This window comes from Hibiscus syriacus, unplaced genomic scaffold, assembly GCF_006381635.1.
Source record: "Hibiscus syriacus cultivar Baekdansim isolate YM2019G1 unplaced genomic scaffold, ASM638163v2 tig00111779_pilon, whole genome shotgun sequence".
Classification (NCBI taxonomy): Eukaryota; Viridiplantae; Streptophyta; class Magnoliopsida; order Malvales; family Malvaceae; genus Hibiscus; species Hibiscus syriacus.
The window spans coordinates 1,187,433-1,202,143 of NW_024063176.1; the positions used below are offsets into that span (position 1 = coordinate 1,187,433).

The 14,711-nt window shown below is 33.2% G+C and overlaps 2 protein-coding genes and 1 pseudogene across 3 annotated transcripts; 1 reads left to right on the forward strand and 2 right to left on the reverse strand.

Moving 5' to 3' along the window:
• Positions 1-3,933: 3,933 nt before the first annotated feature.
• On the reverse strand, positions 3,934-8,151 carry LOC120170267 (2-methoxy-6-polyprenyl-1,4-benzoquinol methylase, mitochondrial-like). Of its 2 annotated transcripts, none has more exons than XM_039178246.1 (9): positions 8,039-8,151; positions 7,575-7,687; positions 6,958-7,098; positions 6,803-6,864; positions 6,267-6,425; positions 5,982-6,126; positions 5,413-5,484; positions 4,715-4,823; positions 3,934-4,268 (listed from the first exon to the last, which is right to left on the reverse strand). In XM_039178246.1, the coding sequence occupies exons 2-9, from the start codon at positions 7,613-7,615 to the stop codon at positions 4,167-4,169; spliced, it is 831 nt and encodes a 276-aa protein (XP_039034177.1). In that variant the 5' UTR covers positions 7,616-7,687; positions 8,039-8,151; the 3' UTR covers positions 3,934-4,166. The 2 variants fall into 2 exon arrangements, with proteins under 2 accessions (XP_039034177.1, XP_039034176.1); XM_039178245.1 differs by having other exon boundaries at positions 3,940-4,268; positions 6,958-7,084.
• Positions 8,152-9,166: 1,015 nt separating this feature from the next.
• LOC120170316 (18S rRNA (guanine-N(7))-methyltransferase RID2-like) lies at positions 9,167-12,012 on the forward strand. The gene is made up of 9 exons (XM_039178281.1): positions 9,167-9,440; positions 9,523-9,598; positions 9,687-9,770; positions 10,238-10,293; positions 10,405-10,461; positions 10,550-10,599; positions 10,727-10,879; positions 11,292-11,427; positions 11,633-12,012. Exons 1-9 carry the CDS (start codon positions 9,342-9,344, stop codon positions 11,795-11,797), a joined length of 876 nt encoding a protein of 291 aa, XP_039034212.1. The 5' UTR covers positions 9,167-9,341; the 3' UTR covers positions 11,798-12,012.
• A 788-nt stretch (positions 12,013-12,800) lies between these two features.
• LOC120170376 lies at positions 12,801-14,182 on the reverse strand (annotated as a pseudogene).
• Between the last annotated feature and the right edge of the window lie 529 nt (positions 14,183-14,711).

A 14,711-nucleotide genomic window follows, 5' to 3' on the forward strand; every position in this document is an offset into this window, starting at 1 on the left:
ATTTTGGTGGGTGAATCTCCCATCAGAGATCTTTTGCATACACAAAACCTCAAACTCAAAAACTCATTAAATGATAATAAGTTGCTTACCACTTTCTGTTGGAAAAAGATTGAATTTCATTGATGAATTATATTTCTTTTGAATATTACAAATTAAAAGATGTTTTTAATTTGAATATTAGTAGGATAATTATCCTTTGAATATGTCAAATTAAAAATGTATTTGTTACCTAGTTAACTTTGAATATTTAAAGATTATATTCTTTTAAATATTTCAAATTAAAATAATATATATTTAAGTTTGAATAGTAAAATGTGATTTTATCTTTTGAATATTTCAAATTAAAAGATATTACTATATGTTTAAATTTGAATATTAAAAGATATCTAATTAGAGTAAATCTCTCTTGAAAATCCCCTATAAATATTGAGTTAATCTACTAAGTTAATCACAATTTTAGAACAAGTTTTCAATAAGTTTTTGACTAGTTCAAAATAAGAAAAGTTTTTCTTTACTAGTTTTCCGGTGATAGATGAAGGCAAGTATATTTTGTGATCTCTACAATTGAGCTACTATAATTGATCATCTAGTTGTTGTATCTTGGGAGACAGACGACCAACGATCTCGAGCACCAAAGGAGTGGCTAAAAATATGTCTTTAAGTAAATTATGTAACAATAGGCATCAACTGTTTTCGATCAAAAGATCAATAAAAAAGTTTTTTTTTTCTTTCTTTCTTTCTATTTATTTTATTTTATTTTTAAGAAGTTTAATTTGGTTTTTTTATCTTCTCATGTAGGGGTGTTCATTCGGTTAAAATAGTGGCCGGCCGAACCGAATTATCATTAACCGAATTAATCGATTTTTTTTCTTTAATCGTTAACCGAACCAAACTTTTTTTTTTTGAAAATATTAATTGAACCGAATAAATTTCAGTTAATTTGGTTAATTTTCGAATTAACCGATTTTTTTTAAAATTTTATAAATTATATAAAAATTGAATATTTTTTAATTCATAAAAACAATTTACAATTAATTTAAATAATATATAATTATAAAATAAAAATTTGTATGAATTTTTTAATTAATTAATATTGATTTAGGTTTAAAAGTTATTGGATCTTAAATTATTAATTGAGTTTTAAATAGTTTGAGCTGAGCCCATATGTTATATATAATATATTTAAAATTAAATTTTGGTTAATTTGGTTAATTAACCGATTTCAAACCGAATTAACTGTTAATCGAATTCTAAAAAAATTATTAACCGCTTCTCGACCGAACTAATTCGATGGCCGATCGAATTAATCGAACTAATTAGGTTCGATCGATTAATTCGGTTAAAACCTAAAAATAAACACCCCTATTCTCATGTGTGATTATAGTATTGGATTGTTATACTTTCAACAATCCTATGACATAGTAAATTCGTTCTTTATCATTATTTTTTTACAATGATATTTGATCATTATTATCATTATTTTATTTATCTATATTATTTTTGGATTAACGACTTTTAATCCAACAATCTTAAGACATATTTTTTTTTTTATTTTTTTTCGAGATGATATATATTCTTTTTAGTTTAATCCTTGTTGTATGTAAAGAAAGTGTTAAAAATTCGACAAAATGACATGGTTTCACCAATTTATATGTAGGAATTCAAATAATTAGATTTTAAAATCTTTCCAAGATCTTTGTGGTTGCGAACTTTATGGGGGCACACATTGAATTTTGATAGTTTAAATTTTTCATTAACAATGATGAAGTAAATCAGGTAGATGAAATTTTAATATTTTTTGTTGACTGTAGAGGAGTAATTTAAACTAATTTTAGTTAAAATCACTATATATGTATTATTCTTAATATTTTTAAGATACCTCAATCTATAAATAATAATTAGTATTATTAGATTATATTTTTCAACCAAATAAGGTATCTAATTGGCATACCATTTGCACACAAATTATTTCCTAAAATATTTCAAACAAATAAGGTATCTTCTTGCCACATCCTACACTACCACATATGATTTTTTTTGAATTAATCAATGGTATTCGATCTATTGACCGACTAATCCAGATCGGGTATTGCAGAGGCGAGGACGACCTTCCCAACCCAGTTTGCTCTATTTGCAAACGTCAGGATTCGAACACCTGACCTTGCTTAAGAGACCTAGTGTCTCATCCCAAGTGTTTGCTTAAGGACCTATGAAAAGATCATCCATCAAGATTCTTGAAAACAAAAAGAACTGAATATTCTAGAAAATTGATCAAATTCTTTCAAGTGTTTTGTATTCTTGCCATCCTTCTCCTATATACCTCAGGTGCTGTTCACCTTTTGCTTTGAAAATTATCTTGAATTTTATTTTTACATATGTTTTCTTACCTATTATATAGGTAAAAATAGAGAAATAGTTCATTTGCAAAAATTTAGAAAATGAAAATGGTCTGAAATTAATCAGAGAAATAGGATTCTTGTTACAATGGATGTCGGAGTCATCATTTCTTTCCGATGATATTGTAAAAACCGTTACGTCATGTTGACCTCGTTTGATTAAAGGGAGTATTGTTTTGGTATACCGTCTTCAAGACAATGTGTTTGCTGTTGTAATTGTTAGAAACAAAGCATGTTGAGCATTTGCTTGCACTTACTATTTTATAATGAAATAAAATAAATATTGTTCGATGGATTATTCATAAATATTTGGAGTTATTTATATTTGATTATATTCAGTTTTTTAAATAAAATAAATAAGAAGAGCCGGGGCTAGGACGTTAGAAGCCATGTGTAAATTCTTAAAAAGAGGCATTTGCTATTCCGGGGCCCTTGCAAATTTTCTTACTAAAAATTGTAAAGTTTGAATGCATTATATATAGAGAGATTGGTGATATTACTAACTCAAATCCTAACGATGTGGGATAGGGAGATCATGAAGATGAACTCATTTCTCGTAAAGTGAAGTTAAACAAAAAAAATGAGATTTTTATTGTAATAAATCTAATTTTTTTTGGGCCCTTGCTATTTCGAGACCCTGTTCGATCGCTCATGTTGTTCACCCTATAGCCCCGCCCCTATAAATAAGTATGAATATAGAAATTTATTTATAAAACATAAATAGCAACATATTAATTATGTAGAACATCATAAAGAATCGTATGAAATCATCACCCTAGTACTATATTATCGTGTAATTATGAGAGATTTTATTTGTCTAAACATGTTATTTGACATAACGTAACCCTATATTTATATTTAAGTATAATAATTTTCTTAAAATTCTCTAAAAAATACCCTTTGAGGATTCAAGTTTGAGCACTTGCGTGTGCAGAGGATGTGTTTATTAGGAAAAAAATCACATCACAAATTATTCAAAAAAAATCATTACGTCAATGACCTCTAATAATATTTTAAATTTATTATTATTTTTAATTAATCTAGGATAATACAATGCAATATTTATTCAAAGACAACTCTTAACCATTTGACATTAGATGCTCACACCCTTAATATTTTTTGGCGCTCGAACTTGAGACCTCATTAGGATGTCTGTACTAAATGTGTAGTTTACCTTAATAACTAACCTAATACACATATCCAACCTAACCTAAAATTAATTTAATCCAATGTAAAACCCAATTTTGCAAATAAAACCCCCAAACTAATAAATTCAATCAATTAACTAATTTTTAATGTTAAATATTATCGATTTTTTAGATATTATTATCATATGACATTTATAAATTTTAAATATATACGTGCTTTTAACAAAAAATTAAAATCTTTAAATAAAAATAAAAATATCACGATAGCAAAGTGATAACATCATGAGACGCAACACGTACCATCATATGAATTAAGAAAATTTTTATTAAATTTAAAAGTCGACGTTGATAAAAAAAAAGATAAATTAAAATAGCTTAAAAGCTAGAATCTTCAAAGTTTGCATCCAATACGTTCCGCTACATCAATTGCTGTACAAATGCAGATAGTTTTGTAACATTGGTAGAAATATCAAAAAGCTGAAAGATGAACATTCTTTTCGACACGAATCCATGTCGCTATGCCATGCCATCTAAATCGAACATCAGCAAGATAACAGCACCGGCTTGTTGCAAAATCCGGGTAGTAATTATTTATCGACGAAGGTCGGACGAAGAATTGCAGTTAAATTTTTATACCGGAGTGAATGGCAACCACGCCCCCAACAAGATTCTCGTACTTGACCTTCTGAAATCCAGCATCTGCAATCATTGAAGCGAATTTTTCCTGCATTCGAAGATTTCTCATGATTAATTTATGGCAACACTGTACACTGGAAAAAAACTGAAGTAAATCACTTCGAATGAAAGTCCTAGATTTTTCACATTTCATGTTCCGGACTTCTAGTTGGTTTTATAGGGCTATATTCGTTTCAAATGAAAATCCGAGATTCTCTTACCACATGTTTTAGAAGCAACACTAAGAACCGCCTAGCTTTACCATACCAACTACCAATTAGTCTATCAGGATATGGTGCCAGATCCCTTAAGCAAGATCAGGTTCAATTCCCAACATTGTGAATGGAGCTGCCTTTGCGGTATTCGATCCAGATTAGTCAACCAAAGGGTCGAATACCGGTGGTTATACCATAAAAAAGAATCACCTAACTTTCCCAAAAGTGAGTATACAACTAGAACACTTGGTCTTTAAGTAACTAATTGTATATTACTCACCTGTGGTGGAAAACGGCGGATGCTTTCAACTAGGTACTGATAAGATTCTCTATCACCCGCAACGACCTCTCCTAGTCGCGGGATAACAGAGAAAGAATAAATGTCATACCTGCATAAAGGGCAGAAAATTCATAGAATAAGGCTAAAGTAACCTGAATCTCATAAAATATGAACTTATATAAAGTGAAAAAGAAAGATCCACTAAGATTAGCGGTGCTTTCTCACATTAACTTTTAAAAGCTACCAAAGATTGATAGCCATCTATCAGATCTCGAGATAAAATTCTCAAAATGCTTCTCATGTGTGTCAGCATGTGCACTATTTGTGTGTAAAATACAAACAGAGATCACATCTAAATTTCAAATTGACAGGCACCAGCTAGATGAAGCATATTCGTAGTCCTGCTTTACCACTTAAGCGGTTAAAAGAGAAAAAAAGAGTGATCACTTCAGTAAAAAATCAAGAAGAGGAAGGGCTGGATTTCTAAGTAAAAAATAGACAGAAAAGAGTCGGGGAAACAGGAAATTTGTAGAAGAACATAATGCAAAAATCTTAAACACTATGCCTCCGTTAAGTAGTCCATATGTAGTGGACAAATCTGCCAATACAAATATCTAGTCCTTAGGCCACTTGCTTATTTCCTATATACATTATAACATGAACCATATTCAATTATGAAAAGTGTGAAGGATACTCACAATTCCTTAAACACAGGAATTTCAACATGGCTCAGTTCGAGACAAAGGAATCTTCCTCCCCGTTTCAACACCCTGAAAAAGAGAGAGAGAGAGGCACTAGCATCATATATGATATAACAAAAACCATATTCAGTTATATAGAAGAGCCAAAGTTTCATTTGAAGCAACAAGGACATATATCTGTTCCAGGGAAATTGGAAAATTTAAGGACATAGAAGCAAACATAGATGTTCTAGGGAAATTTGTTAGCCCCATGAATTCAAGCCATAATCTGGAACTCTGTCTACCTCCTTACTACTCTGAGTACGGTTGTAAAGCTAAGTGGATATTCTACAGTTTCTTTAACCAAAAGTTGCAGGATTTACAGCTTAAAAGGTGAAAAGGTTCTGAATTCCTTAATCACTTATTCATAGCAGTAACGAAACTCATGATTAATGTTAGTCACAAGAAATCAAATGTCCGCTTTCTGAACAAGTTATATTTTTTGTCTCTCTAGTTTCTCTACAAAGGCTTGGTTTCGTATAGTAATTAAAATATAATAGATAAAAGGTCAAAAGTTGAAAGCTCACCTATAAGCTTCAGTGAGAACTTTCTCTATGTGGGTGACATTTCTAATTCCAAATGCAATGGTGTAACCATCCATTGAATTATCTTCAAAACTCAGGGCTTCTGCATCTCCTTGCACCCATACAAGGGATTTGGCTTCTCCAAGACCTAAAAGCACAGGGAAACAAGATATATAAAAAAATAATTCCAAATATTGGGCTGAAATTCAAATTTCCCCTCCCAAAAAATTATTCTCCTTTGGGAGATACAAATACTCCCTTCAACAACGAGCTTATTCTTTTATTTACCTCTCTCTATGGCACGATTTTTTCCAATGTTTAACATGTTTTGGTTGATGTCACATACATATATCCGAGTTTCTTCCTGTAAGTCATCGTTGATTGGATCTTGTAATGCTCTGCGTCTGATGCTGTTAACAATTTCCAGAATCCTGAAAGCAACATCACCTGCAAAATCAGCAATTTTAACCTACGAAACATACGTTCATTTTAGATTAAAAAAAAGGATGAAAAAGCATAACAACACCCCACACTTGCCTCATTTGATTTTTCTGTAGAAAATGACAGATAAATATCTTATTGAGGAGCTCAGATTCACATTAATTAAATTCAAACGTACATCCTATTATGAGCAATATTCAATGTACTTACACTGGAAAATTAATTATCCAGCCATTAGAACTATACATGCTAATGTAACTCTTTATCACTTTTGTAGTTCTTATATTTTCCAAGTTACCTCACCAAATTTACTATTTGACAATGTTTATGCTTTCTCCACTACAACCAATGCACATATGCTATGTTTAACAAAGAAAGCCTACCAGTTCCACCAGCTACATCAAGATGTTTCATTCCTGGAAATGGGCTCAGTTCGGAGACCAGTCTGATAAATTGGGAAGCAGACACAAAGAAGATAAGAGAAAGCAAAGCAGATGATAAAAATGAAACAAGTAGAAAGATCCATAGAAAATCCAACCTATCCTTCCACAGTCTATGTAGTCCAGCACTCATAAAGTCATTCATGAGATCGTAGTTTGAAGCAACATTGCTAAAGACTTTACCAACCATTTGGCTTTTTTCTTCTTCTCGTACTTCTTTAAACCCTGAAAATTTAACACTGCAAGCCTTCATTCTATAGAAGTCAATGATTGTGGAACAGGGAAAATAGTAGGAATTCTGATACATGAATAGGGTGAAGTATTTCAGCATCAAGAGCAAAGAAAATCATATAATATGTCTGTGGTTTATGGATATCTAATATTCATAGTTGACCATTGCATTATAAGAAATAATGACTTCCTAAACCCAAATTTTCATGGTTCCATCTTTGGATATCGTATTAAGCATCAGCCATCTATTTTACAATTTGCGCGCTACAAAATATAGTGTGAGTGTCACATTTCAAACTAAAGTGAATTTGCTTCATGGCAAGACAGAGGAAGAAAGAAAAACTAAGGAATAGATCCAGACATAGAAAACAAGCATAAAGATGATCTAAGCTTATCAAGTAAACTGATGGGCAAAATTGAATTAATGAATTAATAAGCAGGAATCTTTGTTTTCATGTAGAGAAAGAAAAAAGCAGAGAAATACCAAAACTCGTGGCGTGTGAATGTAACAAAGATGCAGAACATAGCTTAGGCGAAATCCTGTTCCTGAGATTCCTAGTTACCAGCCTGAGAGCCATTCCCGGTACAACGATTTGCCTACAAAACAAAGCTCATTTTCACTTTCAACTTGCAATAGTATGATCTATGTTACCCGAATTCTTCATTTTGTGCAAAGTACTTATGTGAGACATATTTCGACGTGAACATGGGATATGCATATGATCCTTGAAATATATGGGGAAAAAGCTTATACAAAATTGAGCATATACACTTGTTCCTGAATCCTAGTAACATAGAAAATGAGTCCTCTACAATGAAGATGATAAAACAAATGGGAAACAATTAGAACCCACAAATCCTTGAAAGTAAAAAACAAAATCAAACATACAATTCCAAAAGATAAAATTGAAAGAAACAAAAAAAGAGAAAGTGAGTACGAAACGGGACCTCGATCTCGGTGATAGAAGCAGTCGGTGAGTCAGTCCGACGAGTATTGTGAAACGTCTTCAAATGGAAGTAGATTTACAAAGAAACTGAAAGAAGGCATAGGTGAGTTAGAGGACACGGGCAGGTTTCGGAATGATTACCCCGCCACCCGAATAGGAAACCCGAACCCAAACCATTCCATCCAAATATGAATTAATCCTACCCTAAACTGTTCATGGACCGGGTAGCCAGCACTGTCCGGGTCTGGATTTAGATTTTTATTAGGGTAAATTGTATTTCCTTTTACTTCCAAATTCTCTTTAAAATCCCAATCTAATTTTATATATTTCAACAATTCAAAGCTTCAGTTGTCAAAAAATAGTCGATGAGTTAGTCCGATGAGTTTCGTGAAACGTCTTCTAATGAAAGTGGGTTTATAGAGAAACTTAATGTAAGTTAGAGAACACAAGCATAATTTGAAATAATTACGCCGCCACCCGAATAAGAAAACCCTAACCTAAACCATTCCATCCAAATATGAATTGATCCTACCCTAAACTGTTTATGGCCCGGGTAGCCCGTACTGTCCGGGTCTGAATTTAGATTTTCATTAGGGTAAATTACCCATTTAGTACCTAAATTATTACTTTTGTTCTATTTTAATATTTAAACTTTATTTTTATTAAACCAATCTAATATTTACTTTAAGTTTTAATTTGATATTCGTCTTTAAAAACTTAGTGGCAGTAATTACGTGATTTTTTTCTTTTTTGATATTTTTTGTTTCTTGTAATGTAAATTTCACTTCATCAGTGTTGTTAAGTTTTTAGCGACGATGTACTACATTGAAACATAAACTAAATATTATATATAATTGTAAAAAAATTAAAATTTAATTACTAAAATGAAACAAAAATAGTATTTAATGCTTTCTGTAGTCCGTAACTGATAATTAGACTTATAAAGAGACATGTTCGACACAATATTGATATTTTGAGAATTTAATTAGAATATCTTAAAATTTGGATCAATTTAGAATTTAGATTATAGTTTGAGGATATATGTTAAATTAACCTTAAAGTAACAAAGTTAACTAATTCTAGGTTTTAAGGTTTTAAGCCGTCGCAAAAGGTTGTATTCATTCTTCTTCGTATTTCACTCTCTCTAGCGTCGCTGCCGCCGCCGGAGTCGATGCCTCTAGTCTATACTTTTTTATCCGTTTCTCCCTCTATTTTGTACTTTACTTTCTCTCGTTCTCAACACTCAACAGAAATTTCCGCGTTCAAAAAGATCTAAAAAGAAAGAAGAAATTGAGTGAAATAAGATGTCGAGTCGGCCTGAGTTGCAAGCCCCGCCGGAGATTTTCTACGACGATTCGGAAGCTCGAAAATATACTTCCTCTTCTCGTATCGCTGAAATACAGGTTCAGTTGAAAATTTAATCCTCTTTTACTTTCTGTTGGATTGTACAAAGCATTAAAATTTGGCATTTTGTGAAAAAAATAGGCAAAGCTTTCTGAGAGAGCACTGGAGCTTCTCGCCTTGCCTGATGATGGAGTCCCGAGGTTGCTCCTTGATATCGGTATGTATATTTCATTCTCTGCTCAAATAAAAGGGAAAGTACCTAATGTTATGATTATCTGATTAGGAACATTTGATGTTATTTTTAGGGTGTGGATCTGGGCTTAGTGGGGAGACAATAACTGAGAATGGTCACCAATGGATTGGTTTAGACATTTCTCCTTCAATGCTTAGTAAGTTTTTTTAACTTAATTTTACGTACCAAGGTGTAAATGAATAGAGTATTCTATGAATTGTTCATAGAATGTTCATTTATGTATATTTTTTATTCTTTCCTAAATAAATGAGTATGAACAAAATTTTTATGTTCATTTAGTAATACATAGGTGTGTTTGGTTTGTTTTTGATCGTTTATGTCCACAAACAAACTCTTTGAAAGCTTGTTTACTGGTGTAATTTCACCAACATGTTCATCAAACAAACATATTGACGAACGCTGAACGAACATGTTGACGAACAGATAAACGGACATGTTCTCGCAAACATTAAACGAACCGAACATAAACACAATAAAAAATAAACAAACGAACACAACCTTGTTCGTTCAAGCCCAATTCATTTACACTCCTAATTTTATGACACATTTATAATGTATGATTTTTTAAGGGTTCCCCCCATTTTTGTTGGTTTTGATTCATAGATGTTGCTTTGCAAAATGAGGTTGAGGGTGATTTGTTACTTGGTGATATGGGCCAGGTATTTACCAATTTCTTAAATCTCTTCAAATTAAAACCGATGGTATCGTTGTTGTTTCCTGACATAATGTTTCTTAAATGACGACTTCATTACGCTATATTTACGTTTCAGGGCTTAGGACTTCGACCTGGAGTTATTGATGGTGCTATAAGTATTTCTGCTGTTCAGGTATACTTTTGGTGCTTATTTGAGATTTATGTAGTTAAAAGACTGTTCTTGCTCATGATTTCCCCCCCTTTGTTGCTTTGGCATGCAGTGGTTGTGCAATGCTGACAAGTCCTCTCATGAGCCAAGATTGAGGTTAAAGTATGTCGGGTTCTTACTTCTTACATGCCTATCTTTTTGATAAATTAAACTGACATTTGTACATACATGCAAATGGAAGATGTGATTCTGTAGATGTAACGTGTGATGATTCTCGTGACCTTTTTAGGGCATTTTTTGGATCATTATATAGATGCTTAGCTAGGGGAGCAAGGGCAGTGCTCCAAGTATATCCCGAAAACCTAGCCCAACGTGAGCTAATTTTGAGTTATGCAATGCGAGCTGGATTTGCTGGTGGTGTGGTTGTTGATTACCCGCACAGGTATGCCGTTATTCTGTATGAACAATTTATGACTGTCTTTAAAATTGCTTCCTCTGTTTGTGTATTATACGTGTTTGGTGAGATGGATGCCCAAGTTAATGACAGTTATATCATCGACTGTTTGTGTGTTTTGCTGGACCATCTCTTCGTGTTCGATTCTTTTTACCTTATTAATTAGCTCTCGTACTTTGCATTTGCATTTTCGTTTTTGTTTATATTACAGACGTCCATCTATTATATTCTGTGTTCGTAAATGTAGGGAAGGTGCTATCCCTCCTAATGCATGAAATATAATTTTGGTGAAAATATGCATTCAGGAACATAGAAGAGTTCAAGAGAATAAAAATGAATTCAATTGACATCTCATGATATCTTTTAAACACCCTAACATGAACTAATTGTCTTCCGCCAGTACCAAAAGGAGAAAAGAATACCTTGTCCTCACTTGTGGCCCGCCATCCCTCAGCACCGCCATTCCCAGCGGAAAAGGTGAAGATGGAGAGAGTTGCTCCGATGACGAGAGTAGTGGAGATGAAGAAAACCAGACGGTGAGCCTATATATATCGTATCATATTATTGCTCTTTTCTGGTCAAGGGCTTTCACATTTTTCCGAAAAAGGAAATAAATAAACAAATAGATAAACGGTTTGGAAGGTTTAGTACTTTGCTCATTGTTGCTTCAGCTGCCGCGACACTGCCATTTCCACGACTGCAACTACTAATATTATCGTTGTATTCTTCGGGAATTTGCAGGTTAGCATTTCGGACAGGCATAGACCCAGGAAGAAGCAGAAAATAAACAAGAGAGGCAAGGGCAGAGAATGGGTGTTGAGGAAGAAGGAACAGATGAGAAGGAAGGGGAATGCTGTGCCCCGAGACACCAAGTACACGGCTCGAAAACGCAAAGCTCGCTTCTGATGGCTACGGTGTAATAATCTGGAATGCATCCGTCGAGGAGTGTTTTATTAAGTTTTGGCGATGAACTAGTTTGCATGGTTCATGTTTTATAATCTAGAACTCGTGGAAACCACAACGAACCACACCATTTGAAAATCATAGTAAGTTGTGGCTAATGCATGGTTTTTGTTACTGTTTTGATTTTACGAAAATACATATATATTATTAGTTGACCATATTCTCATATGTAATGGGGTAAGAGGGTAGGATAGTAGGCTACCCCCAACGTCATGTTGAGAGTAACTTTCGTGAGAGACCTCCCGCAGTCAGAATTATGAATTGTTCACCGTGGTATTCAATCTCACGACCACAAGGTTAAGAGTCTTGCGTTCTTACCAACTGAGTTGGACGGACAATTCATTTTATTTAGGTATAGGGATCGTCAAATATTATAATCCGATGAGTTATGATCTGATTATATAAGATTATTATTTTTAACTTAGGGTCTGTTTGATTCACTGAAAATGTTTTACAGAAATGTAAATCATTTTCCAGAAAATATTTTTCAGTGTTTGGATGGTACATTGTAAAATGTTTTACACTGTTTGGGTAAATTTTTTGAAAATTATTTTCAAAATCTGTTTTTAATAAAAAAAAACTGTACATATTGAATATGTTTTATTATTTATTATTTTTAAAAGTTTTATTATTTATTATTTTTTAAACGTTCATTTTTTATATATAATTATATTTTGTAAAACGGTTACTGATTGATCCAGAGATCGGAACACAAGTACATTTTGAAAATCTTGAACTACATCTTTAGACAGGTATGATTATAGAACCTATTAGTTAACTAAACTGAAACAAAACAACATTTGAGTTTTCTTGCTGCATGTGTATTCCATTACAACATCTCAGAAAACATATGCAATCATATGTTTCAAGCAAAATAATATGTATCCAAAATTAGGCAAAAATTCAATGCCAACAACAAAAGGCAAGTACAGAAAACTGAGTTTTATTAGAAAACATACAAAACACCACGTCGGTAGAACACCAGATTTGCTGAAGTGATAACCGACCAGACGAATACAATCCACCAAGCCATGAACACGACCACTTCTTTAACAAAAGCAGAGCAAGGCAATAAACCACAAAGGAGGTTGTATCTATCAAATGAATCAATGTCAATTTGAGATAAGTCAAGGAAGAGAAGTACCAACAGTGATGGTGCAAAGAATTGCAGAACTGCAAGGCATATGTAGTGATTGTGCATGAAAACCTTGGCTCGGCTGAAATCCAAATCTGGAACCTTGCTAGCATGCAATTTTTGATACCAAGTCAAAACTGCTTCGTTCAAAAACATCTACAGGTTCGAATGTACTGCGATGATTTGTGCAATTCCGGAGAGCAATAAGCAGAGAAGCCTAAACCTAGTGAATTTTGAATTCGAAAACCCAACATTTCTAACAAGTTCCTCCGCAGCTGATCCACCATGGAAACTATTCTTGTTAACAAGGATTTCAGCAAATGGATTGATCCAAAGTAAAGCAGTGAAAACTGTTAACATGTAATTGGTTTATAGAATCATTCTAGCAAACCATCCACAAGAAATTATGGACAAATTATATCTAATCTGATCAGTCCCAAGCCAAAAGAACCTTGCATTTTTCCGCATATACAGAAACCCAACAAGCAATCCCATGAAGATGGCAATAAGAATCCTCCAAGACCCTTCGATCGAATTGAAATGGAAATCGAAAACCGAGGGTCCTATTCCAGAACACATCATAATCCCTATAACAAACCCTAAAACACCAAAAATCACACTAAATTGCTTCTTCGACCTCTTAGAAGCAGATTTCTCAAATGATATCTTCGCAAGAGCTAAAATGATTTAGTTAAACTAATGAATGCCAGAATAACCGAAATCAAATTCACATTCCCATAACCCTCAGAGCTACCTAAATACTTGTAAAGCAACAAACAGGAAATACCCACAAAGGAGAAAAGAAAGGAATTGTGGTAACCATCGAGTCCGAGACCAGAATTCGAGCCAGAAGGTCTACTAATGGCAGCTCTAACGCCGGTGATGAAAAGAGGTCAAGCAAGATAAAAAGGGAGAAGATGAAAAGAGAGATACCTGAGAAGACGACCGTCTGCCTCGCCGGTGACAAATATTCCAAATAGTCGATCGATTTTCCAGTGTGAGCAAGGGACAGGAGAACAAAGTTGTTTTCTGTGTGGAGAAGGGACGAGAGAAAAAATGGAAAACGACCTACCCTTTTCCAAACGGTAAGTCGAAATACCATGTTTTCCTCTCACTTTTCCATTGACCGTAAAACCAAATACATTGACCTGAGTGTTTTCCAGGAACCAAACACAGGAAAACGGGGGAAACATTTTCCGTAAAATGTTTTCCCCGTTCCAAACAGACCCTTAATTTAGGTTTAGGGTAGTTATGATTCTTCTTTAATTTTACTGTGTCGGTATATGTCTGTCTCCATATAATAAAAGAGGGTAAATTACATATTCCTTATTGAACTAGGCTCTCTATTTCTATTTTCCTAACTTAATTTTCAATTTTTCTAATTAACTTATTGAACTTTACAAATTGAATTATTTTGCTTATTCATTTGTTATATCTTTAACGTTTTGATGACATGTTATTATCTTTTTAATTGTTTAATATAAAACAATTGAGAAAATAAAAAAAAAGAAACTGAAGGTGAGCGGATGTCACTATAGACCATCGTCGATGTAGATGGTGGTCGTTCGGTCTCAAATTTCATGGGTTGTTTCATCTCGACACCTGAGTTCGAATCCAATCTCTATTTTGTCGAAACTTGCTTCGAAATTCACGAATTTGAAATTGAAAATAAGGAAGCCGAAACGTTTTAGTCTAGATTTACGGGTTTTGAGGCATATTTCG

Bases quoted from the DNA above. Each gene is read 5' to 3' on its own strand.
- LOC120170267 (XM_039178245.1), bottom strand. From the start codon at position 7,668: ATGGCTCTCAGGCTGGTAACTAGGAATCTCAGGAACAGGATTTCGCCT. The intron at 6,127-6,266 runs GTAAATAAAAGA...CTGTGCTTTTAG, and splicing joins AAATCGTGCCATAGAGAGAG to GTCTTGGAGAAGCCAAATCC. The intron at 4,269-4,714 runs GTGAGTAATATA...CTTCGAATGCAG, and splicing joins TCCGCCGTTTTCCACCACAG to GAAAAATTCGCTTCAATGAT.
- LOC120170316 (XM_039178281.1), top strand. From the start codon at position 9,342: ATGTCGAGTCGGCCTGAGTTGCAAGCCCCGCCGGAGATTTTCTACGAC. The intron at 9,441-9,522 runs GTTCAGTTGAAA...TGAAAAAAATAG, and splicing joins CTCGTATCGCTGAAATACAG to GCAAAGCTTTCTGAGAGAGC. The intron at 10,600-10,726 runs GTATGTCGGGTT...TGACCTTTTTAG, and splicing joins GAGCCAAGATTGAGGTTAAA to GGCATTTTTTGGATCATTAT.